The sequence below is a fragment of the Aedes albopictus genome, chromosome 1 (genome assembly GCF_035046485.1).
Source record: "Aedes albopictus strain Foshan chromosome 1, AalbF5, whole genome shotgun sequence".
Taxonomy (NCBI): Eukaryota; Metazoa; Arthropoda; class Insecta; order Diptera; family Culicidae; genus Aedes; species Aedes albopictus.
In genome coordinates, this window is record NC_085136.1 from 176,689,866 (window position 1) to 176,717,507 (window position 27,642).

The following is a 27,642-nucleotide window of genomic DNA, read 5'->3' on the forward strand; positions in this document are numbered from 1 at the left end:
TAAATAAAGATCGGATTAGTTGTTATCCGAGCGTGCAACAATATACATCTCGGTGTTATACCTCGCGCATCCGAAATATATCCGTGTACTACCAGGTATTACAACTGGCGTACGAGGTGAATTTTTTAAACTCAAAGTTAATAACTAAGTGAATAATTACCGTTTGCGTTTGTGAGGGGTGGTTTAGTTCGTCAGTGAAGAATTATCGCCACGAGTGCAGTGAGATAAAATCTAATTCGTTTCACCTCAAGTTTGGTGACACCCACTATGGGGAAAGTGGTGGCCAAAAATCGAAAAATGTACTTGCTTTGAATGACGTGTCTTACATACCATTTGATAGCCAGATAGTTCAAACCTAGATCCCCCAAATTTCAGTCCTCTGTGATGGAAAATCATTGCGCCACCGATATCAGACTTGAAAAAATAGTGAAAATTGTAGGAAAATGCATTTTAAACAAATGCAATTTTCTCAGTGAAAAAACGGTTTAATTTTGGAAATCAATCCACCGTTGGAAATGCTATAGTCTGAACTTTAAATGGATGTGTTGTTGAGGTTACACGGTTAATTTAAATTAGTGAAAAATGGGTAATTATTGATAAAAACGACATTTTTTGCCTAAGTTGGTCTATACTAACAAGCAGGGTCGAGCAGTCTCAAACGACCGCAACCACAGTTTAGTTTGGGGTCTATACTATCTGCGGAACGCGAATCCAGCTGCGGATAGCTGCGGATGGGCGTCATTTCGGCACAAGACCGAAAAATAGATTTTTTCATTATATTTTTTATTAATTACGATTATTGATTATGCGCGCACATACAAAAACAAATTAAACAGTGTTTCAAAGGTGGAACTGTTAACGGTCAAATTAGGTCTTAAAAATGTTATACACTTAATATTTTTTATGTTAAAATGGGTAAAAACTGGCCGAAAATTATTGTTCCGTACAGAAACTGTATCAACCCATCTGGACTTGAACTCTAGCAACATGAATATCGCACATAGTTAATTAAACGAAAACAATCCTAAAAATAATTGTTTGGGGTAATATGGGACATAGGAGCATTGTGTTACCATAGACAAACAGACGTATCACTTGGAACAACATGCGATAAAAATCATCGTCACGACAACATAATGGCCCAATGCTAATTACGCTGTGGTTTGCAAACCCACTGAGTTGATGGCGGTAGTGAGCAAACGTCAAACAGCTAAAACTATGCGAGTGCCATGAGCAAGCGATTTGCGAACTATGGAATATTTTAATAATCCGTTAAAAAGGGAAACGATGGGAACTGAGTAGAGTGAAACGTCTGTTTTATGTGGTGTTACTTTAGTTCTAAAAAAAACTCCAATAGTCTTATTGGATTGTCTATATCAAGGCAAAATTTAATTTTGATCTTGCTAAAGAAGAACGACTACTTCAAAAGTTGAAGTGCGTAGCACAATATTTTTACAATGCATAGCAAAAGGCTCACGAAAAAAAAAAAATCTTTGAAAAATACGATAACGATTGGCGCGATGCTTATTCGAAGCTTGGAAACGATGTTAACCTTCATCCAGCCAACGTACATTTTCCACCTTCGGAAAAGCACAAAAATGGTTTTAGATGATTTTTGTAACTTTTATTACTTATAAATACAGCCACCATGGATATGAATCGAACCATGTAAGAGTCATCCTGCTAGGTTCAGCCGTTCGTGAGTTGTATTGCCTCAAAGGGACTTCAAACTTATTCTTATATAGATTCATATATAGATATATAGATAGATAGATTGATATAAATAGATACTTTATTCGTACGTTACTATATTGGATCGTTATTTTATATTCTATATTCTCAATCTCTTACACTACAATGACAGTACGCATCGAAGTAAAGAACATCCACATAATCTTCAAAAATGATTCAAAACTCGTCAACATTGTCAAAAATAAGGAAATTTATGATTTTGTCTTCATTGTAGTGACCACTACTGTAATTGTGAGTGATTGAGTGCCACAGCACTTCGAAGATACTTTTAAATAAAGATCGGATTAGTTGTTATCCGAGCGTGCAACAATATACATCTCGGTGTTATACCTCGCGCATCCGAAATATATCCGTGTACTACCAGGTATTACAACTGGCGTACGAGGTGAATTTTTTAAACTCAAAGTTAATAACTAAGTGAATAATTACCGTTTGCGTTTGTGAGGGGTGGTTTAGTTCGTCAGTGAAGAATTATCGCCACGAGTGCAGTGAGATAAAATCTAATTCGTTTCACCTCAAGTTTGGTGACACCCACTATGGGGAAAGTGGTGGCCAAAAATCGAAAAATGTACTTGCTTTGAATGACGTGTCTTACATACCATTTGATAGCCAGATAGTTCAAACCTAGATCCCCCAAATTTCAGTCCTCTGTGATGGAAAATCATTGCGCCACCGATATCAGACTTGAAAAAATAGTGAAAATTGTAGGAAAATGCATTTTAAACAAATGCAATTTTCTCAGTGAAAAAACGGTTTAATTTTGGAAATCAATCCACCGTTGGAAATGCTATAGTCTGAACTTTAAATGGATGTGTTGTTGAGGTTACACGGTTAATTTAAATTAGTGAAAAATGGGTAATTATTGATAAAAACGACATTTTTTGCCTAAGTTGGTCTATACTAACAAGCAGGGTCGAGCAGTCTCAAACGACCGCAACCACAGTTTAGTTTGGGGTCTATACTATCTGCGGAACGCGAATCCAGCTGCGGATAGCTGCGGATGGGCGTCATTTCGGCACAAGACCGAAAAATAGATTTTTTCATTATATTTTTTATTAATTACGATTATTGATTATGCGCGCACATACAAAAACAAATTGAACAGTGTTTCAAAGGTGGAACTGTTAACGGTCAAATTAGGTCTTAAAAATGTTATACACTTAATATTTTTTATGTTAAAATGGGTAAAAACTGGCCGAAAATTATTGTTCCGTACAGAAACTGTATCAACCCATCTGGACTTGAACTCTAGCAACATGAATATCGCACATAGTTAATTAAACGAAAACAATCCTAAAAATAATTGTTTGGGGTAATATGGGACATAGGAGCATTGTGTTACCATAGACAAACAGACGTATCACTTGGAACAACATGCGATAAAAATCATCGTCACGACAACATAATGGCCCAATGCTAATTACGCTGTGGTTTGCAAACCCACTGAGTTGATGGCGGTAGTGAGCAAACGTCAAACAGCTAAAACTATGCGAGTGCCATGAGCAAGCGATTTGCGAACTACGGAATATTTTAATAATCCGTTAAAAAGGGAAACGATGGGAACTGAGTAGAGTGAAACGTCTGTTTTATGTGGTGTTACTTTAGTTCTAAAAAAAACTCCAATAGTCTTATTGGATTGTCTATATCAAGGCAAAATTTAATTTTGATCTTGCTAAAGAAGAACGACTACTTCAAAAGTTGAAGTGCGTAGCACAATATTTTTACAATGCATAGCAAAAGGCTCACGAAAAAAAAAAAATCTTTGAAAAATACGATAACGATTGGCGCGATGCTTATTCGAAGCTTGGAAACGATGTTAACCTTCATCCAGCCAACGTACATTTTCCACCTTCGGAAAAGCACAAAAATGGTCATTGATGAAATTTTCACAACTTCCCGAAAAACTCTTCTAGTTTATGATGCCGGGGGCATGGGTGCCTGGTCCACATGATTCCGGAGTTATTCCGGATTGTCTTGGGGTACCAAAATTGGCCACATACTTTGCGCAACGTATATTTCAAGATCCCGATGAGATAGAAGTATAGTGTCTTCGGCGAATTTGTTCAGCAGGTTAAGAACTAACTGGCAACGGCGACTTTGGTTCGCGATTCGGCCGGTAGGCGGCGCCAGAGTCAAAAATGTGCAAACCCTCATATCTCAGAAACCGGATAAGATAGAGTGATGCTTTCTTCGGCAAAATTCTTCAGTAAGGTCAGAACTAGCTGATAGTAAAGTCTTTGGTTTGGGATTTATCCGCTAGGCCTGAAAAATTCAAACACGTTTTTCTCGATATCCAAATGAGGTACAATCATGCGGTTTTCAGCAAAGTTGTTCAGCAGGCTAAGAACTTTCTGGCAATGGCATCTTTGGTTCGTGAATCATCCGCTAGGTGGCGCCAGGGTAAAAAAATTTCAAACTTCCATATCTCAGAATCCTGATAAGATAGAATGATGCCGTCTTCAACAAAGTTCTTCAGCAAGCTAAAAACTGTCTGATAGTTGAGTCTTTGATTCGTGATTTATTCGCTAGGTTATTCGCTACACCGTCTTTGATCCCCTGCAGACAAATTTTGTCACCCCACAATATTGCTCCGTTTTTTCTTCCGGTAATTCCTACAGGAACTCTTCCGGGATTTTTTCCAAGAATTTCTCCGGGAATTTCTCTAGGAACTCCTCTGGAAATGTCTCTGGGATTTCTTCCGGATTTTTTTTAAAGGATTTCCTCTATGACCCACATCAGGAACTCCTGCGGAGATCCCTTCAGTAATTTCCGCAGGAATTCTTCTAGGAGTTTCGCCAGGAGTTCTCCAGGAATTCCTTAGAGAATTTTCCCAGGAATACTTCCATGAGTTTCTCCGGGAATTACTCCATGAATTGATACGGGATTTCGCTCAGGAATTCTTTCAAGATTTTTTCCGGGCTAGATTTCTCCGAGATTTTTTCTAGGAGTTCCTCCAGGAATATCTCCGGGAATGTCACCGGGAATCCCTTCGGAAATTTATTCGAAATTGTCCGGGAAACCCTCCAGAAATTCTTTCAGGAATTCCTCCGGGAATCCTCCCAGAAATTCCTCCACGAATTTAATCAGGAAAACTTTCGGTTTTTTGTTCAAAAAAATCCACTTGGAATTTCTCCAGGAAGTCTTTCTTCAGGAAATCTTCCGTGACTTTTTTTAAGAAAACCCTATGAGAATTTCTCCAGGAATTCCTCTGGGAATTTCTCTAGGAATTCCTCCTTTGTTTTCTCCAGTATTTCCGCCGGGAATTTCCCCGGGAATGTCTCAGGAAATTCTCCCTAGAATTTCTCCAGAAATTCCACTAGGAATTTCTTCAGGAAATCCTTCCAATTTTTTTCCTGGAATTCCACTAGGAATTTCTTTACGATTCCCTCCAGTAATTTCTCCGGGAATTCTTCTAAGACTTCCATCAGCAATTCCTCCGATGATTCCTTCAGTAATTTCTCCAGGACTTTTTCCGGGGTTATTTCCAGGTATTCTTTCGGGTATTTCTCCAGGAATTCTCCCGGGGACTCCCCAGGATTTCCCTCAGAGGAGTCTTCCAGAGATACTTCCAGGAATTTCCTTCGGGGAATTTCCCTTCGGGGAAGGAGGATTCCATGAAGAATTTTCCGGAGGAATTGCTGGAGAAATTACCGGCGGAATTCATAAAGAAATTTCCTGAGGAATTCCTGGAGGAAATCCTAGAGGGATTTTCTGAGGAATACTTTGTGAAATTCCCAGAGTTTCCAGGAAATCCAAGATTTCCTTCAAAAATTCCCGGAGGAATTTCAGGAGAGTCCCCGGAGGAATTCCTGAAAGAATTCCTGGAGGATTTTCTGGAAGATTTCCAGAAGAAATTCCCAAAACAATTCCTGGAGGATTTCTTGGAGAAATTCCAGGAGGAATTCCCGGAGGCATTCGTAAAGGAAGTCCTAGAGGAATTCCGAGAGGATTTTCTTGAAAAAAAAACTACAGTTTTCCTTAGAAAATTCCCGGATATATTTCTAAAGAAACTCCTGGAAAATTTCCCGGAGAAATTCCTAGAGAAGTTCCTGGAGGAATTCTTATAGAACACCCCGGAGGGATTCTTGAAGAAATTCCCTGAGGAGTTCATGGAGGAATTCCCGGAGGCACTCATGGATGAATTCCTGGGTAAATTCTCAGTGAATTTTCCGTAGAAAATCTTGGAAAAAAAGTCCGGAGGAATTCCTGGAAAAAATTCCTAGAAGAATTCATGTAGAAATTTCCGAAAGAATTCCTAAAGGAAATCCTGATGGGAGTCCTAGATGAAATCCTGGGGAAGTTTCCGGAGAAATCCCCGGAGGAATTCCTGGAGGATTTCCTAGAGGATTTCCCGGAGAAACTTCTGGAGGATGTTCTAGTAGAGTTCCCGGAAGATATTCCTGAAGAAATTTCTGGAGACAGTTCTTGAGGAATTCCCAGTGGAATTTTCGGATAAATTCCCGGTGGAATTCCCGGTAGAGTTCCTGCAGAAATTCTCGGAAGAAAAAACGGAGTAAATAAAACAATATTATAGGGCGACAAAATTTGTCTGCAGGTTGTCAAAGACGGTGTTAAAGTATTGCCTCTTGTACCACCGTACTCGACCGTCTACTATCCTACCAAATGGCTCTTAGCTTGCTGAACAACTATGCTGAAAATGGAATACTTCTTGTTCATTAGGGTGTTCATACAAATATTTTCTTAATACTGGACGGAACCTATCGAATAATACACTGAAACCTCCATTTAAGTCGATGCATGGCTGATCGAAAATAATTTTTACCGTACAAACAGTGGCAAAACTAAAGACTTTTATATTTTTTAGCACTTCGCATGACAAAGGAGATCTGTCAAAAAATATAAAACAGTATAGTTTAGTCATTGCCTGCACGGTAAAAAATATTTTCGATCGACTTAAATGGTTCGATTTATGCATCGACTTAAATGGAGGTTTCAGTGTATCAGATCCAAGGACACCAGATACGTCTTACTTCCTTTTAACTTTCGGAACAATTTGCTGGACGTTTTCAGATTTTTAAGATAACATTGTTTGAATGTTTTGATTGCTGGTGGTCGTGCAAGGGATAGCCAGGAAGAGAATGAGTTACCCAAACGTGTTCCACAGTCGGCGCACTTCGGGCTATCTCATTCTATCACCCGTTCTTTCTTGGTCCGTTTCAGTCATGGCAATGATCGGGCCTAGCAGGTAGAGTTTCAATAAACTTTGCACACGATCGCCTCTCGATCGCCGCCGCCGGTCAGCTGTTATTTTGTACATAGGATAATTAGAAGTAAATATACCGCCGCGAAGACAAGAGGTCTTTTCGTTTACCCTGTTCGCGTAATAAACGTAGTGTTTTGATTCTTGTCCGCGAGTTTTGTATAAAGTGTCCGAAAACCGTTCTTTAGTGATACGCGCGAACATTTGGTCCTTCGAGCCGGATCGGATTCCCGGCGAAGGTTCTCGGACACGGGCGCGGTAAAAGTGGGCAATTGCCAAGTGGAAGAACAGTGACTTTGGACTGCACCATTGTGCAATAACTGTGACAAAGACGCAAGAGTGAATAGTGTCACCATTTCGGTGAAAGTTGCGCCATCGCAGAAGAAATTGCGCGCCGTCGGTAGTGCTCAAAGTGTCAAAGACAATTGGAGACCACCGGAGCGGATAGTGGCCATCTCCTGCGACAGCGAGAACCCCAGAGGCGGAATCGGGACACCGGATCGGTCAGCGGACATCTCCCGGCGAGGAACTGGGACAACGACGACGAGGACGGTTGCAGACTGCAGAGCAGAAATAGAACAGGGAGTAGAGTGCATGAATTTGTGGTGTGGCGTTAATTGCATGAAACGCCATTCAAAACTCTGTGGCTGTTGCAAATAAATGATTACACTAGTTTACAAAATAAAACGAAAGTCGTGAACTTCTGTCAACGACCAAAATTTTTGAAGCATAATTTAGCGCTTATTTCGAAACCGTGCTTCAAAAAATTTAAAGTAGAACAGTTTTTGAGTTTTAGCTCAATATCGAGTTTTACAACTTTTTAAAATATGGAATTTAATAAAATTCAAATATCTTGCGTATTGTTCAACCAATTTTAAATCTTTTTCCATAAATTAAAAGCTGAATATAATACCATTCGATCATCTGAATGCAGGTTTTGCGTCAGATTGATGAAATTCAAGATATTGGCGAGTTTTGAGGACGATCTCCTTAAATTTTAGCAAAATTTCCAAAAATATATAAAGAAATTTATTTTTTTCAATAAGAAAAGAACAACTTAAAAATTCTTTCTCAACGTTTATTCGACATGTCATATGTAGGCGAGTTACAGTAAAAAATTCAGCTCAATCGGAGCATTGATTACGGAGAATGAGATATGTGAAGTGAGCGACGTTGCTTAAAAATAGAACAAAAATCGATTTCAAATCATCAACCTTGTATGGAAAGTCGAAAAAATTTCCGCTCTACTGTAATTTTTTTCCTTCGTGTTTTCGAAATCAGAGTATGATTCTACACCAAAAACGATCATCAGCTTAATGAGTTGAAAAATGCTGTAAACTTGTGTTATTGATTGCATGTGATGTGAGTCCATCTTTATTTAAGTGCAGTAGCCTTGGTGTCCGCCCAAAAAGGTCGTGTTTGGTCTCGGTTTTGCTGGAATCTGTTGGCTGTTATTTCTACTTCCAAGGTTGGTTCCCCTGCTGCTGTCTTTTTTTGGGTTGTAAGTCTGTCAACCGGGTCGCGTTGGGTGGTTCGTCGAGTCGATCGAAGTGCTTAGTGATTGTGCAAGTGCAGTGCAGTGCAGTGGTGTGAATTTTTCGACTGTGCAGTGGAGTGACTTTGTACTTTGTTCGGTTGAGCTACCCACCTCGATCGTTAGTGCGAGTGTTAGTGCAATTTGTGACCAATTATGCCTGACCTCCGAACGCTTAACAAGCAGGAGCACCAGCTGCGGAAATCGCTGGAAGGAATCCAGCAGTTTATAAGTGGTTTCCAAACGAAGCGAGATGCGGGACAAGTGAGCGTTAGATTGGAAGCGTTGGACAAGCTGTTCAGTCATTTCCTCGAAACCCGAATGCAAATCGAGCTGCTTTTGGAGGATGCGATTGGGGATGAAGATGGCGATGAAGAAGCGCTCGTTGAGCAGAACGACAAGGTACGGCAGGACTTCGAAAACGTATACTACGCGCTCAAGTCCGAACTGCAGGCCTTCCAGTCTATTGGATGCAGTACGATGAAGAGCTCCACGCCGCAAGCACCGGATGCGCAATCAGGAACCCAGTTTGCAAAGGTGAAGCTCCCCGAAATCAAGCTGCCGTCGTTCACTGGAAAGATCCACGAATGGGTGCCGTACCGTGACAGCTTCCGGAGTCTCATACACGACAGTAATCTCCTCACGGAAGTGGACAAGTTTACGTACTTGAGGTCTTCGTTGTCCGGTGATGCGCTGCAGGAAATAAACTGCATTGATTTGTCTGCAGCCAATTACGCGGTAGCCTGGAAGGCGTTGGAGAGCCGATATGAAAACAAAAAGTTGATCGTCAAGGCGCACCTCGATGCACTTTTCGCCGTGGAGGCACTCAAGAAGGAAAGCTACGAGGAGCTCAACCGGTTGATCAGCGCGTTCGAGAAGAACCTGCAGATGCTGGAGAAGATCGGCGAAAAACCTTCGGACTGGAGCACGATTCTCGCCTATATGGTTTGTTCCCGATTGGACATGGCTACCCTACGCCACTGGGAAACCCACCACAACAGCAAGGAAGTTGCACAGTATCCCGCTGTTTTGGACTTTCTGAAGAGTCACTGCTCCGTTCTGCAGTCGATCGCTCCATCAAGGCCTACGGTTCCCATCCAGCAACGACAATCTCGCCCAGCGGTGTGCAACACATCTTTCAAGTCCGCTCTGAAGTGTCACTTCTGCAGCGAACCACGACACTCTGTATTCCAGTGCGCAAGATTCCAGCGGATGAGCGTGCCGGAGAGGATTGAAGCTGCAAACAGGAACAAGCTCTGCCGGAATTGTTTGTATCCTGGACATTGGGCCAGAACCTGCGAGAAGGGAACGTGTCATCAGTGCCATCAGAAGCATCACACACTGCTGCACTCTGACGCACCCAGATCCTCCGTTCCACCCACGCAGTCAAGACCGTCGACAGTCAATCCACAACCTAGACAGCCACAATCCAAGCCGCCAACACCGAACCAACAGACACGGACTGCTAACACTGCAAACACACCAGACTCACACACTCAGCCAGCCACAGAACACGCCATCACAAGCCAAACACATGTAGCTCTCCCAATTACACCGACACAAACCATCATTCTCTCGACCGCACTAGTCAGCATTCGAGACCGCTACGGCAACCCCGTGGTAGCACGAGCTCTGCTCGACTCGTGTTCGCAGCATTGTCTCATAACAAGAGGTTTCGCTAGCAAGCTGAAGCTAGACGAAACTCCGGTCTATCTGTCGATTCAAGGCATTGGATCGTCGCAAGCAGTGTCGACAAAGCTGATTACCGCTGTAGTAGGTCCAAGGTCGCCGAACATATCGTCGTTCGTCGAAGAAATGTCGTTTCACGTCTTGCAGAAGTTGACTGTGTCACTGCCGACAGCAAGCTTCTGCGTCGCAATGTGGAATCTTCCGAATCCCTCGCTGCTAGCGGATCCCAAGTTCTTCGAGATGGGACCGATAGATATCATCATCGGAGCAGAATACTACATGGAGCTGCTCAAACACGAACGGCGGAGGGCAACAGACGACGGCCCGACTCTACAAGACACCGTGTTCGGATGGATTGTTTCCGGTCCTGTTCCCGAGGGTCCGACTGCTGCAACGTACTCCTTAACCCACGTTTGTTCGACGGCGGAGATCCAGGATCAACTTTCCCGGTTCTGGGAAGTAGAGACTTGCCAGTCAACCAGCACGCTGTCGGTCGAAGAATCGGCCTGCGAGGAGTTTTTCGACAAAACGACATTTCGGGACGAAGAAGGGAGGTACGTAGTCACTCTGCCGAAGAAGGAGCGGATGATCCAGCAGCTAGGCGACTCCAGATCTACAGCAATCAAGCGCTTTTTGGGAGTAGAACGGCGGCTCGCGATGAATCCAGAACTGAAGAAGCAGTACGCGGAGTTCATGCGCGAATATCTGGACATGGGCCACATGAGGGAGCTTTCCGACGATGATGCGAGCGCGTTGTCGTATTACTTGCCTCACCACGCTGTTCTGAAGCCAGACAGCACAACTACGAAGCTGCGTGTCGTTTTCGATGCCTCCTGCAAGACTTCCAGTGGGATTTCGCTCAACGATGCTCTAATGGTGGGACCCGTTGTGCAGGACATGATCGTGGACATCACACTCCGGTTCCGTACGCACCGATTCGCCCTCGTAGGAGACGTCGCTAAAATGTACCGCATGGTACTGATGAATGCAGCCGATCAGCAGCTGCAAAGGATCGTTTGGAGAAACAACGCTTCAGAACCGATCCGTACTTTCGCTCTCACGACAGTCACCTACGGTACAGCGTCCGCTCCATACCTCGCAACGAAGTGTCTGCAGCGCCTGGCAGATGAAGGGGAAAAGTCGCATCCTGCAGCGGCAAAGGTCCTCAGAAAGGACTTCTACGTCGATGATATGCTGTCCGGCGTAGACGACATCGAAGAAGGGAAGACACTAGTTGGTCAGATGGTAGAACTCCTGCAGTCTGCCGGATTCTCCTTGCGAAAGTGGAATTCTAACAGCAAAGAGTTGCTGTCAGCGGTGCCGGAGGGTTTGAGAGATGAGCGCTCGATTCTGGAGCTAGATTCGTCTACCGCCGCCGTGAAAACGTTAGGCTTGACATGGGAGTCTTGCACGGACTGCTTCCGATTCAGTTCGCCAGCTTGGAATGAGGCCGCGGAGATTACGAAGCGTTGCGTCTTGTCTGATGCGTCTCGACTGTTTGACCCGTTAGGACTGGTAGGTCCGGTAATCATCCAGGCGAAGATCTTCCTTCAAGATCTCTGGAAGCACGACTGCGAGTGGGATGAACCGCTTAGCTCGCAGCTTCAAGAGCAGTGGCGTGAGTACAGGCGAAATCTAGCAGGCCTAGACGGGATTGCAGTTCCCCGATGGGTTGGAACGAGCCGTAGCACCGAAACGGTTGAGCTGCACGGATTCTGCGACGCGTCGAACAAGGCATACGGCGCATGCGTGTACGTACGTACCGTGACAGCAGATGGGAACGTGTCAGTTCACCTGCTGACCTCCAAATCTCGGGTGGCTCCGCTCGAGAATTTGAAGAAAAACAAGAAGTCGCTGTCAACACCCCGCCTAGAGTTGTCCTCGGCACTTCTCCTCGCTCACCTCTATGAGAAAGTCGCCAAGAATATCAACGTCGTCACCAAGTGCCACTTCTGGACAGACTCGACGATCGTCGTCTGCTGGCTTTCATCGTCACCTGCAAGATGGAAGCAGTTTGTGGCGAATCGCGTCTCCGAAATCCAGCACATTACGAAGGGAAGCGTGTGGAAGCACGTTGCCGGTGAGGATAACCCGGCGGACATTATTTCACGAGGAATGAGTCCAGCGCAGCTTCAGTACGAGTCTCGATGGTTTCACGGACCGAAATGGTTGATGTTGGACAACCAGTACTGGCCCAATTCGGCACAGATCGATGAAGACAGTCTCGACCAGGCAGACTTAGAGGAGAAAGCGATTGTCGCGGCCCTTCCCGCCGTTTCTCCTAGTGAGATCTTCGGACTTCGTTCGTCGCTGGTGGATCTAGTTCGGCTGACTGTTCACATTCGACGGTTCAAGTGGAATTCATCGCCGGCGAATCGGTCCTGTCGGAAAGTAGGCTGTATCACGTCCCAGGAGTACGACGACGCAGTCAAGAAGCTGGTGAAGCTTTCGCAGCGGGAATGCTTTCCACAGGAATTCGCGGACATCGCTCGACACGGACAGGTGCAGGATTCCTCTAGAATTTCAAACCTCAATCCCCAATTAGTTGAAGGCGTATTGTGCGTTGGCGGCCGGCTGAAGAACGCGGCTGTTCCGGATGGCAGGAAGCATCCGTACATACTCGACCATCGGCATCCCTTCACGAGAATCGTCGTAGTCTATTACCATCGCAAATACTTCCATGCTGGTCAACAGCAGATCGTCACGGCAGTCCGAGAGCGATTCTGGCCAACGAGCGCCAGGAATCTCGCTAGGCAGGTTATCCACGAATGCGTGCAGTGCTTTCGTGCGAAACCTAAAATCCAGGAGCAGCTGATGGCCGATCTACCCCCCGAGCGAGTCAGACCATGTTTCCCGTTCGAGAAAGTCGGCATCGATTACTGCGGTCCGTTCCATGTGGTGTACCCGCAGCGTAGAGCCCGACCGATCAAATGCTTCGTAGCAGTTTACGTGTGCCTAGTTACCAAAGCGGTGCATTTGGAGCTAGCGGCCGATCTGTCGACGCAGGCATTCCTTGCGACGTTGCAACGGTTCACTGCGCGTCGTGGCAAACCATCGTTGATAATGTGCGACAACGGGACGAACTTTGTCGGCGCTCGACGAAAGCTGGATGAGCTAGCCCAGCTGTTCGCGAGTCAGCAGTTCACGGATGCAGTGCTACGACTGACGATAGAGGACAGAATCGAGTTCCGGTTCATTCCAGCCCGCTCACCGAACTTCGGAGGACTGTGGGAATCAGCGGTGAAGTCGTTCAAAACCCTGTTCAAGCGAACGATTGACACCCGCAGCCTGGAATACGACAGGATGCAAACGGTGCTGGCGCAGACAGAGGCAATCCTGAATTCAAGACCGCTGACCCCGATCAGCAACGATCCGGACGACTTTGAGGCCCTCACCCCTGGACATTTTTTGATCCAGCGGCCGCTGACGGCCATTCCGGGACCCGATCTTGGTGGAGTTCCGGAGAACAGACTTTCGGCTTGGGAAAGAATGACAGAGTTTACCCAGAGGTTGTGGAAGAAATGGTCGGAGCAGTATTTGTCCAACCTCCACAATCGGACGAAATGGACGAGGCAGAGAGACAACATAGCTGTTGGCACTATGGTTGTTTTGAAAGAGGAGAATTTGCCACCCTTGAAGTGGCAGTTGGCACGGGTGACCGAGGTTCACCCTGGGTCTGACGGGAACATCAGAGTTGTTACCGTGCGAACCAAAGATGGCAGTTACCAGCGAGCGATCTCCAAGATCTGCGTGCTGCCAATTCGAGACAATTTCCCATCTGGTGACGGGGAGAATTAGGACTCCTCCAACGGCGGAGGTCGAAAAGACCTCCGCAACCCCAGTTAAGTTATGTGTTTGTTAAAATTTCGAAAAAGTAATCCGATCATTTTTCTCCAGACATGCCTTCCTGCCGTTTGGTGCAGCCAAACTTACGACACTCAAGTCAAATTTGAGTTGTCTTCCGTCCATTGTCGTCCAAATTGAGGTAATATGTGTCGTGTACGTTGGTGGTTGTTGCATGTGCATCGTTGCATCCCGTCCAGTTTGTTTCGTCAGTCTAGCAAATGGCTAGAAGTGGTAGTATTTCGTCATGTCCTGAAACTAAAGTCCCAAAAACGTTTGATGTTTCGAGGTAAAAGTCTACCGTTGCATTTGGAGGAAGAAGTGCGCAATTCGACCTCCCGGGTTCCCGCCACGATTTCCCACGGGTATGGCCAATCTGTGAAGATCATTCGGGATCCGTTAAAATCGCCACGGATAGCTAGGAAGCTTACGAGCATCATCGTCACCGAGAAACAGGACAAACCGAATCTACCATCGTTCGTCAGAGGGACCGTCGGCGCCACACGGGCGTCCAACGGAGGCCTGAGGGCCTCCGTCCAGGCAAGTCATTGTTATATTCATCATTACATTTCAAAAAGCACCCTCTCATCTTATTTAGAGACCACCATCGTCACCCGAGGCACAGATTGCCTCATCATCCGTCCAATCCGAGAGTCAGAAGTCCGAGTCGAAGTCTAAGTAATCAAGCACATCGTATCATCATCCGTCCAATATCAAATCGTCCACGAAGCACGTCGAACATCTTCCGTCCGAGATCAAGTCGTCCAAGTCTGCCTAGAAGTCCATCAGAATCGTCATAGACCATCCAAGAAGTCGTCGTTGAAGTAACCAAATTCATCGTCAAGTCTCCCGTCGAAGGTCGAAGTCGCTGCAATGCACCGAGGCCTGTAACATAAATCATCGTCAAGAAAACTACAGTCCACACACCGAGATCATCCAACGTCCACTGAAGTTATCGCCACCACCCACCTTTGAAGCACATCGGTAGTCAACAAGTCCTGGCAGACACCTAGTCACCGTACCGAACGGTCATCAGTGCAGAAATTTGTCTGCCAGGTAAGTTGTTCCGGTTTTACAAATTTTACTACACGATACTACATCATCAATTTCCAATCCAACCGAGGCACACCGAGAACAACAACATCGAGCAACAACAACCCTATGAAGAGCAATTGGCAGTCGACAGCCCGTCGGTGCCAAGTATATAGGCCAAGGTCATCCCGTTGGCTCATCATCGTCGTCGTCAACAGTAGCAGCAGTACCTAGTGTAGTATATAAGCAAAAGTGAATTTGAGAATAACTACCTGTAACAGTTTTGAACACAAACGTTAGTTAGAGTAGGAGGTATTGAAATTGTTTGTATTTCAGGGCGGCCGGCTTATGGTCGTGCAAGGGATAGCCAGGAAGAGAATGAGTTACCCAAACGTGTTCCACAGTCGGCGCACTTCGGGCTATCTCATTCTATCACCCGTTCTTTCTTGGTCCGTTTCAGTCATGGCAATGATCGGGCCTAGCAGGTAGAGTTTCAATAAACTTTGCACACGATCGCCTCTCGATCGCCGCCGCCGGTCAGCTGTTATTTTGTACATAGGATAATTAGAAGTAAATATACCGCCGCGAAGACAAGAGGTCTTTTCGTTTACCCTGTTCGCGTAATAAACGTAGTGTTTTTATTCTAGTCCGCGAGTTTTGTATAAAGTGTCCGAAAACCGTTCTTTAGTGATACGCGCGAACAGCTGGTTTCACCTAGCGTCACCATTGCCGGATTGATCTCAACCTGCTGAACAAATTTACAAAAAACGCCATGCTTTTAGCTTATTACAGTAACGAGATACACGTGTTTAAATATTATACACAAGGTGCCATCTAGCGAATAAATCACGAATCAAAGACTCAACTATCAAACAGTTTTTAGCTTGCTGAAGAACTTTGTTGAAGACGGCATCGTTCTATCTTATCAGGATTCTGAGATATGGAAGTTTGAAGATTTTTTACCCTGGCGCCACCTAGCGGACGATTCACGAACCAAAGATGCCATTGCCAGATAGTTCTTAGCATGCTGAACAACTTTGCTGAAAACCGCATGATTGTACCTCATTTGGATATCGAGAAAAACGTGTTTGAATTTTTCAGGCCTAGCGGATAAATCCCAAACCAAAGACTTTACTATCAGCTAGTTCTGACCTTTCTGAAGAATTTTGCCGAAGAAAGCATCATTCTATCTTATCAGGTTTCTGAGATATGAGGGTTTGCACATTTTTGACTCTGGCGCCGCCTAGCGGCCGAATCACGAACCAAAGTCGCCGTTGGCAGTTAGTTTTTGACCTGCTGAACAAATTCGCCGAAGCCACTATACTTCTATCTCATCGGGATCTTGAGATATACTTTGCGCAAAGTATGTGGCCAATTTTGGTACCCCAAGACAATCCGGAATAACTCCGGAACCATGTGGACCAGGCACCCATGTCCCCGGCATCATAAACTAGAAGAGTTTTTCGGGAAGTTGTGAAAATTTCATCAAAATTCATCGAAAAACAAAAAAGTTATGACCATTTTTGTGCTTTTCCGAAGGTGGAAAATGTACGTTGACTGGATGAAGGTTAAGTATGTTGGGCGGTAATGTGGGCATTATAGAAAGGCTTTTTCGGTTGCGAGAAAAATTGCACATAGACATAACGATTCAAATATGGTGAATTTGATTGGCCATGTTCTCAACAATCGTGATAGTATATCTAAAATGTTTACAATTCCCAAAAATTTATATGGAATGATGTCACCTGAATGGAAAAATGAGTAGATATTGCTTGTGAATTTGATTAACCCTAAAAGGGATACCTTCATGGCCTCAGTTTCGTCACCTCGCTGAGTGTGTTCCATCAAAGACGAGCTCTGAAAGGCGCCTGGGGTCCAATGGACCCCAGGTATCCCTTTTAGGGTTAAGTTTCAAGAGACAGTTAATTAAGAAAATGTATGATGAAAATTTATCAATGAAAATCATGTTCTATTTAGTAGTATATTTATTCCTGCAGTATATAAAATGGAGACAAATCATCAACTTACTTAATGATGTTGATATGTGTTCAGTAAAATAATAGAAGCATATTAATTAATTATCCCTTCGACGAGTTTGAAAAAATATGCAGAAGGAGGGGGGGGGTGTCAGATAAGTTGGAGGGGGTGGGGCTCTTGGTAGATAAACAATTCTTTACCAAAATACCTGATCGATAAAACAATACTCTTATAAAACATTAAAAAATGGGTGGGGGGGTCAGATTTTTCCCAGAAGGGGGAGGGGGCGCTTCCACCTTTACCTCTCCTATTTAATCTTATGCATGGCTAACTTATTCTAGTTTTGAATTGCATTTGAACTACCCCAAAAATAAATAATAAACGTTTAAGTTTATTTTTCAGGAATAAGTTGCTCCTAACTGGGTTAAATACTAGTTACATCTTCTTTGTGATGTGATGAAAATACATAAATTTGACTAATGTTACGCTAATCTTACTAGAATACTATCAAAAAATGCGGAAACCCCAAAACAATATTTTTAGCCACCACTTTGTATGGAGTCGCCCCATAGTCACAGTAGCGTGTGGAAGTTTAAAACCCTCGCCGTAACATTATATGCAGTTACGAAAGTTGTGCAGAAGTTTTATTACTAGTTTTGTAGCGCTGGCATAGTGTGGAATTTCTACGAAAATCTGTAAGAAAGCGCTATATTTCTTTTAGATTTCACGTGCGTTTGGGATTCTCTAAAGTTCCCATTGTTCTGTTTAACTCTGCTGCAGCATTGTGTGATAGTTTTGAGACAAAGCCATCCGCCATAGTTCATCAGTTTGTGTTAACTACAAAGCATTGGGCTATTTCGTCTCGCCGGTCAGCTCCGTTTATAGTGATACCGATTGTGTGTGTTGTGTGCAGAAATTTCGGTAAGATTGTGTCTCCATTAGACTGGTCCGGATCATCGTTTAGTTATAGTCAGATAATACCAAACTGACTAAACAGGTATGTTTTAATCTGTTTTTTTTTTCGTTTTTTGGTTTAAATTGTTTGCGATATTATATTCTTTTTGAGCAATTTTCGTTTGTTTTTCTTCAATTGTATTTTGTTGAACCATTCATAGTTTATGTTTGTTTAACATATTTTTGCATATATTTTTTGAATTTTATCTACTCGTTTTAACCTTACGATTTAATCGTATTTTACTACAAGGTATAAATAGTTGTATCTGTTTTTTGTTTCTGATTTCTATTAAAGTGATAATGCCAGTTATGAGTACCATTGAACCATTCCATCCAGATGGAAGCATTACTTTCTCGCAATATCTGGATCAACTAGAATGGATTTACCTACACCAGAAAGTTGAACCAGCAGAGAGAAAAACCACTTTTCTCGCATCGTGTGGTACGGTACTGCTGTGTACAGCGAGCTCAGGTTGTTGTACCCTGGTCAAGACTTGAAAAACATAGAATACAAAGACTTGACGGAAGCGTTACGCAAACGTTTCGACAGAAGTGAAAGCGACTTAGTTCAGCGAATCAAGCTCTATGCAAGGGTGCAGAAACCGAGCGAGCGAGCAGTAGATTTTATTCTCGCAGTAAAGCAACTGACAGAGTACTGTAAGGTCGGTACATTTAAAGAAACAACTGTCCGTGACAAATTATTGTGTGGTATTTCGAGTAAGCAGCTACAAGAGCGACTCCTCGACGAAGATGGTTTAACGCTTGCCAAAGCTGAACGAATAATTGTTAACCGCGAAGAAGCAATAGAAAGAGCTAGTCTCATGCATGAACCAGAAACAGGTAGGATTAGTGCTATTGATCGGCTTGGTAAAAAAAAGGTAGGGTTTCGTCGGGATTTCACTCCGACACCAACAAAGTCTAAAGGTAGAAGTCGTGATCTTCGCAATCATATGAATGATAGTCGCAGTCGTAGTAGGAGTCGTTCTGAGTCTAGGAAGCGGGGATACAAAACGTACTACTGTACATACTGTCGTAGGAAGGGTCATACTCGCAAGTACTGCTACGATTTGAAGTATCAAAAACCGTCCATTAAATCTGTCGTCGTTGAACCAAAAAAATCGATTGTATCCGACCACTTCAAGAGAGCAGCCTTGTTGGAATCAGAAGGTGAAATGAGCGTTCCTATGGTGTCCACCAGTCAGAGATCCAGCGCGCCTTGCTTGATCGATGCAGCAGTCGACGGTGAAATTCTACAGATGGAAATCGGCAGTGGCTCCGCGGTATCCGTCATTTGCCGACAAACGTATGAGAAGCAGTTCGGATACAGCCAGCTTTCCAGATGCCCTGTAAAGTTAGCTGTCGTCGACGGAGCACAGCTGAAGGTCGTCGGTCAATTCGAGGTGTCGGTAAAAGCAAATGATCAGCGTAAGATGGTACAGCTAGTGGTTTTGGAGAGCAAGAAAATCTTCACATACGCTGTGCTTCAATAACCATCCACTCTAAGTTCCTCTTTTGCCATAACGACTCAATCTGGCTTGCGAAACAATACACATAGCAACAAACTACTATTATTCTGGAAGGTTTCGTTTCAGGTAAGACTGTGATTGTAGGTGTTCAAATCAATGCCACACACTTGCTCAAAGAGCAAAGTTTCGGTACATCAACTCGTGTGGTCAATTATGATTTTTAAAAAGCTCAATTTATGTATATATGGATATGTTTTTGGTGACAAAAATCCGCTGATCAGGTTTTTCAGATGTCCGGCATTTGGCCGAATGCCGCTTGACCGAATTATGTTCAAAATCATTCAGAGAACTCTTTTCACATGATAGCTGCCAATTTGATCATCATTATTTTTTCTATCTTCCTTCCTCCAATCATTGTCTATTCTTTCTAGTTTTACAATTCAGGGACTAGTTGGCGTTGAAACTGTCAATACTTTATCAGAGATTTTTCCTCCTTTTAACCATAGCCGATTATTTTGAGTTATACTGATGTGGAGACGACAGTGGCACGATCGTTTCTTCTTCAGCCCCAAATGGCGTTCGGCCAAATGACCCTTTCGGCCAAATGGCGTTCGGATAAGCGGCAATCACTCAAATGACAGTCGGCCAAATGACTCGGAGTCGGTATTTGAACAATAAATTGATTACGCTTGCTCTTCGTACATATGTACAAGTGGGATGGATATATTTGCGATAAATAGACACATTTGAATTTCCTTGTAATATTTAAATAAAATGCCGTGTCATTGATTGGCTCGGTAGCTAAGTCAGTAAAGCACTTGTGTAGCATATAAGACTCGTGAGGTCAAATCTCACTTGAGCTGTGGATTTGTTCCTAATTTCATTAATAATGTATCCATCTGTACATATGTATGATGTATGTACGTTGAATTAATTTAAAATTCTAATTGATCACACTGAAACTGATCACATCGAAACTTTGCACATTGAGTAAGTGTGTGGTCTTGATTTAAAAGCTTATAATCACATTTATATCTAAAACAAAATCTTCCAGAATGGTAGTTGTTTGTTGCTATGTATATTGTTTTACAAGCCATAAAGTCATTGCGTAGTAATGGTAAGAGTGGATGATTTTTTAAGTACAGCGTAAAATATAGTAAAATTAAAGCAAGCACTAAAATTACTCTAACTTTATTTCCCGCAAATTCCCGCAAAAAAGTCCGGAAGCATTCGAAAAAGAAGAGTCTGAACTAGCATCCTAGACCGGTTGCATGTCGAATACGGTCGAATACTCCTACTTTCTGAACACATTTTCAAATAAATCTTAAAATTTGAGTAAATATTGTAAAATTTATTTTCAAACCTTAAAGCATCGCAATTTGTGCACGAAATATGTAAAATATACTAAATTTACTTTTAGGAAATGTATGCGTTATTCTTGTTGGGCACATTTTCCACCACAAATCACATTTTTCTAAATATTGGTTAAAATCGAGAATTTTCGCTTATGAGAAGATTCTCCATACAAAAAACGATACAATTTTGTTACAAATCGGAAAAATCAGTCGGTATATAACCAAACATAGCCCAAACAATCATACAAATATGAAAATTGATTGACCTTAGTAAAACAACTTTTTTGACTTTTGTCGCGAAATTTTGATTTCTGGCCCATAGTGCGCTCTAAAGAATCAATATGTTCAATAACTTTATCTCTTAAACGATATGGGACTTCGTATGCTCGCCTAAAAATTGGTTTATCTTCCTTCAAAACTAAATCGGCTTCAAAATCTTTAATCGGTGTTAAAAAGTCATTATCGAAACATTTGCAAACTTACTTTTGATGTCCTCTTGAATGCTATCCTCCTTTGCCATGGCTGTGTAGTTTACGGAAACAGGGCGAAATGCGTCTCTCCATGCCGAAAAGAATACATCCAGCCAGTCACGCCCGAATAATGGTGTGAGGTAAAACATAGTTTTGTAAAATTAACGCATGCACTAAAATCACTATATCTTGATTTCCCACAAATTCCTGCAAAAAGTCCGGTAGCATCCGAAAAAGAAGAGTCTCAACTAGCTTCCTAGATCAGTTACATGTCGAATACAGTCGAATACTACTACTTTTTGAACAAATTTGCAAATAAACCGTAAATTTTGAGAACATATTGTAAAAGTTCAATTTAAACATAAAGACAACACAATTTGTGCATCAAATATGCAAAATATACTAAATTTACTGTTAGAAAACGTAGGCGATATATTTGTTGGGCAGATTTTCCACCAAAAACCACTTTTTTCTTGCCGATACGTATGCACCACGGGAATTGTGTAAAGTATCACTAATAAACAAACAAACAAACAAACATTTTTCTTAATATTGGTTAAAACCGAGAATTTACCCTTATAAGAACTTTCTCCATACAAAAAACTATACAATTTTGTTACAAATCAAACAAAATTAGTCGGTATACAAGCAATCATAGCCCAAACAATCATACATATATGAAAAATGATTTATTAAAAAAAAGAACAACTTCTTTGAATTTTGTCGCGAAATTTTGATTTTTGGCCCATAGTGGAGCGGGATGGTATTATCACCCCTGTTGATGTCAGCGAATGGGCTTCCCCGGTTATAATTGTGGTGAAGAAAGATCAGGGTATTAGGATGGTGATTGATTGCAAAATCTCCATAAATAAGGTCATTATACCGAATACCTACCCACTTCCGGTGACTCAAGATTTGTTTGCTTCATTGTCGGGTTCTAAAGTTTTTTGTTCTCTTGATTTGGCTGGAGCTTACACTCAGCTGCGCCTTTCCAAAAAATCAAGAAAAATTATGATAATAAACACAATCAAAGGTTTTGTTTTTTTTCCTTCTAAACCATAGGGGGATAAATCTGCTCAGCAGACACCCTAACAGGAAGGTTAGGGTAGTGTGGGGTTGAGGCAGTCTTCTACAATGCTGGTAGAAGCCAGGACTACTCTCTCCTCGACCCACTAAAACACATTTCTATGGTCGCCAAACCCTACGTCTCTCCGGAACCACCAAGAAGGTATTGCTTCAGAGAGGGGCTAGTGCATATCGCACCCTCAAGGTTAGCTGCCGTAGCCTAGCAGCAACGAACATCGATGACTCGCTCTGGAGAGTCCATCACGGTAGCCTGCTGGCGCTTAGCCAGTTTCCCGAGTGGTCCTCGCCGCTCCCTTTGTCCTCGGAAGGCGGGCAGGGTCAACCCCGCCCGCGCCCTACTGCTGAGCGGACATCAAGAACTGATGCCCACATGCAACCCGATCTGACCTGCCCGTAAGGAAGGGTATCATTACCCTTCAGGCCCTATCAGATGCATCCGTAGGTTGCAGACAGCAGGGTCTCACCTACCCCGACCCTTGCCGGGGACCCCTTTCCAACCACGGGCTCAGATCCAACCCAGTAGACTGATGCCACGACAGCACCGCTACCGGGACTTCCTCTCCGCGGCCACTTAATCGCTGTAAGGGTCGATCTCGACCGCAGGGCACCGGTATGACCTACGAAGCCGACTTCGAACCCCTGGACCACCTCTTGTACTGCATCTGGACTAGCCATTCTCCGAGTCCACGCGCCACCTCCTCTGTAGCTCCCAGACGATATGGGTGATCAAAGGTTTGTACTCTTATAATCGCCTACAACAGGGAGCATCTAGTAGTGCAGCCATTTTTCAAAAAGTAATGGATCGAGTTTTGCAAGGAATAGAGGGAGTTTCATGTTATCTTGACGACGTGTTGATCGCTGGAAAGGACTACGAGGACTGTAAAAATAAGCTTTATTTATTCTTAGCACGTTTGTCTAAGTTCAACATTAAAGTTCATTTTAAAAAAATGCAAGTTTTTTGTTTCTAGTTTGCCTTATTTAGGTCATGTTGTACCAGACAAAGGAATGTTACCATGCCCTGATAAAATTGAGACGATTCGCAGAGCTTCAGCTCCGAAAAACGTCACGGAATTGAAGGAATTTTTGGGTTTGCTAAACTATTATGGTCGTTTCATTCCCAATTTATCCTGCAGCTCAGCACGTTGTACAATTTGTTAAGAAAGAACAATACGTTTGTTTGGAGCGATGATTGTGACAAATCATTTGAATTTTGTTAAAAGTTGCTAATAAACTCTAATCTTTTGGAATACTACGATCCTAAAAAACCAATAGTTGTTGTTTCGGATGCCTGTGGTTACGGTTTGGGAGGAGTGATTGCACATGTAATTGGAAAAGAAGAGCGGCCAATAAGTTTCACTTCCTTCTCGTTGAATGATGCACAGAAATCGTATCCAATTTTGCATCTAGAGGCATTGGCGATTGTTAGTACAATTAAAAAGTTTCACAAGTATCTGTATGGAAAGAAGTTTACCGTTAACACAGATCACAAACCTTTGATTGGTATTTTTGGAAAGGAAGGCAAGAACTCAATATTTGTAACCCGGCTACAACGATACATAATGGTGTTGTCAATTTATGGTTTCGACATTGTTTATCGTCCATCTGCTCAAATGGGAAACGCGGACTTTTGCTCTCGTTTTCCCTTACCACAAGAAGTTCCCAAAGAGTTACTACGCGATTTCATAAAAAAACATCAATATTACCGCAGGTATACCTTTGGACTGGATAATAATTGGAAGTGAGACAAAAAAGGATGATTTTCTTCAGAAGGTGTTGTTTTACATGCAAAACGGTTGGCCAAAAAAGTTGGAGAAAAGATTTAAAGATGTTTATTTACAGCATCAAGATATTGAGCTGTTGGATGGTTGCTTGCTTTTCCAGGATCGAGTTGTAATTCCAGCCAGTTTGCATGCAACAGTTTTGAAACTTCTACATAGAAATCACACAAATATTCATAAAATCAAACAACTGGCCAGAAGAACCGTTAACTGGTACGGAATCAATAGTGATATTGAAAGTTTCGTTAAAAGTTGTCACATATGTAATCAAATGGCAGTGGTACCAAAGGAAGAAGCTAATGTTGTGAACTGGATTCCCACCACTCGTCCATTTAGTAGAATACATGCAGATTTCTTCTATTTTGAACAAAAAGTTTTCCTTGTAGTGGTAGATAGTTACTCGAAGTGGCTTGAAGTTGAATTCATGAGAAATGGGACTGATACCAAAAAAGTTAAGACTAAATTCATATCTCTTTTTGCCAGATTTGGGCTGCCAGATGTCATTGTGACTGACGGTGGGCCACCATTCAACTCAAGATATTTAGTAGATTTTTGGGAAAAGCAGGGCATCAAAGTCCTGAAAAGCCCACCATATCACCCTTCGAGTAACGGCCAAGCAGAAAGAATGGTTCGAGTGGCTAAAGAGGTTTTGAAGAAGTTTTTGCTCGACCCACAAATGAAAGAATTAGATCTTGAAGATAGATTATCTTGCTTTCTGTTTAATTATCGCAATACATGTACAAAAGACTCGAGTTTTCCATCAGAAAAACTGTTTAAATTTAAACCAAAAACGATTCTTGACTTAGTTAATCCAAAAAGTAGTTTTAAAAACCATCTGACGATTCAAAAGGAGGAAAAAAGGACTAGTTTTAATGCGGATGGAATCAAAAAGGACAAGTTTGCCCAGTTGCATACAGGCGATCCAGTGTACTTCAAAAACTTTAAACCGACTGATGTGAAGAGGTGGCTGGACGCTATTTTCCCCAAGCAAATATCGCCCAATGTGTTTCAGGGTTCTGTAGGAGGCCGTACGTACACTGCTCACCGCGAACAGCTTATGTTGAGGCATAAATTGCCTAAGAGCATTATGTGGAGTAGTAATGAAGCGGATAACAGGAAGCGTACCAGAGAGAGGGCAGACGTGATTGATCCAGAAGACGATTTTTACGGATTTGTTTCTGATTCATGTTTATTCAATACACAGAATGGCAATAGTTTGTCTAACTCATCAGCCTCTGGCAATAGTTTGTCAACATCAAGGCTTTCAGGCAATAGTGTGCCTATTTGAAATTCTTCAAAGCGTGATGATGGTTCAGTGCAGCAGTCAACCAGCAATACGGAGTCTTCGATAAATCAACCAACTTCATCTCCAGATGATCTTGGTGAACCAGGACATTCTGTTGTTCCGTTATGTATTAATCAAAGAAGAAAACGTATACAAGATGTAGCCTTTGGCATTCAAAATGATTTAAGCTTGCGAAGATCAAAAGAACGCAAAAGAAAAGTTTTAGAATTTTTGTACTATTGAATTACCTTGAATTCTGTCGAATATGTTTGTACATAATTTAGAAATAAGATGATTGAATTGATTAAAATATTTTGAATGAATTGTAAAAGCAATCTCGAGAAGAGAGAACTGTAGTGACCACTACTGTAATCGTGAGTGATTGAGTGCCACAGCACTTCGAAGGTACTTTTAAATAAAGATCGGATTAGTTGTTATCCGAGCGTGCAACAATATACATTTCGGTGTTATACCTCGCGCATCCGAAATATATCCGTGTACTACCAGATATTACGTTCATTTCCTGGTGGAGATTAGTATTGTGGAAAAAAATCTATAGATAGTCTTAACAACATGAATTGTTCTGATAAGTATTCTCTTTCTTTCTAATTTACAGGCTTACCTCTAAACGATTACATGTGTTTTGTATAGGATCGCTATTTGCCATCGTAATGATGTATTTTCAAAACTCGTCACCGATTACACAAAACCTTGAATCATCTCGGTTACTTGTACCACCAAATCCTCGACGGACGGACACAAAAGTGGTTCCATCATACACGCCATTACATGTCTTCAAACATGCTGCAGTGTGTTCTGATTCGGAGATATGCAGTGGTGTGGGCAGGTAGGCATTTTGGGTAAACTATGGTCTAGTTCTAGAGTAACCGTAACGGCAGCAACCATTCAAGAAACCCGCGCAGTGTTAACATTTAGACTTAACCACCCTTTCCCACACTAGTCCAGTAGGGTGGCGCAAATTTAAAAATAATGTTCCAGGATATGATTTCCCAAGTTGAAAATGATCGTCTGGTTAAAATATGCGAGCTGTACAAAAATGAGCGATTTTGGTTGATATTTAGGGGTGGCACAAGGGGCGTAAGTGAAACTTTTTTTTTATCTGTATTAACGAGATTTTTAGCCCTAGGCTAGTTCATCTCGGTACCCACGCTTTACTTCCCTTCCGAAGGAAGAACTCACATTTTGTGAGTTTGTCGGGAGTGGGATTCGATCCCAGGTCCTCAGCGTGATAGTCAAGTGTTCTAACCATCACACCAGGTCCGCTCCACTAAGTGAAACTTATACAAAGTGTTAAATTTCAAAACTACGATATTTTTTCTAGACTAAGGGTTCCAATTGGAGAATTAAAATTAATTTTCAGTTAAACTTGACAGTTCGATAATTATATCCTTGGTAGAACTGTCGAATTTAAGAAAAACCTTAATCGGTGATTCTGCAACCCCGAAGGCTAAATTTTGACCTCGAAATCGCGTTATCTTTACTAGTTTCTGAGATATTGAGAAAAATGTCCAATTTTAGTATGATTATTTGCCCTTTATTTTGTACCACTATCGATCTGCAATTTAACATGCCTGAACTACATAGTAAGGAAATTTGTATAAATGGAAAAGAGAGATAGTATTGCTAGTGGGAAAGTGAAAAAAGGGAAAAAGTTTGAGAAAAACGCATTTGAAGCAGAAAAATACGCACGACACACAAAAGTTACAATTTGTCAAAAGATTCCCAGTTTCTAAAAGTCACGCGATCGGTTCCCTGTCACAAAAATTGTGAATAATATCCTAAAACCAAGAAGTAACAATGATTATAATGAGTTATTGGAAATGAAAACGTATGCAGCCCTCAAAGAAGCTTTAGACGAAAAAAACATCCTTAACAATTTAGGAAACATTTCTGGTTTAAAAACCTTGGGTTAACCTGATTAAGTATTCTACGTTATTTGTTGAGCCTTTCGTTTCCAAGGACACTATCAATTAATTATTTCATAAGACGTGCTGAGCCCTTCGGCTCCTACGATCTTCACACATTCAGCGACTCATCTCATGCTGAGCCCTTCGATTCCTGTTAGTAATTAGTGCAATCTTTCGTATGCTGAATCCTTTTGCTTCAGGTAGTAATTTATTATTCTTACTCCTGCACCATGTTGAGCCCTTTGGCTCCAGTCTGGCCTCAGTCAGTGCGA

At 42.5% G+C, this 27,642-nt stretch overlaps 1 protein-coding gene across 7 annotated transcripts in view; it reads left to right on the plus strand.

Moving 5' to 3' along the window:
* LOC134285314 (glutathione hydrolase 1 proenzyme-like) overlaps positions 1-27,642 on the plus strand; it is a 768,131-nt gene that overhangs the window by 114,311 nt on the left and 626,178 nt on the right. For 5 of the 7 annotated variants that reach the window (XM_062845885.1, XM_062845879.1, XM_062845881.1 and 2 more), the window contains one exon: positions 26,059-26,289. In XM_062845885.1, coding sequence (XP_062701869.1) covers positions 26,059-26,289 — 231 coding nt within the window. Of the gene's footprint in view, positions 1-1,653; positions 2,138-26,058; positions 26,290-27,642 lie in introns of those variants that run through there. The other 2 variants (XM_062845883.1, XM_062845884.1) reach the window with 2 other exon arrangements.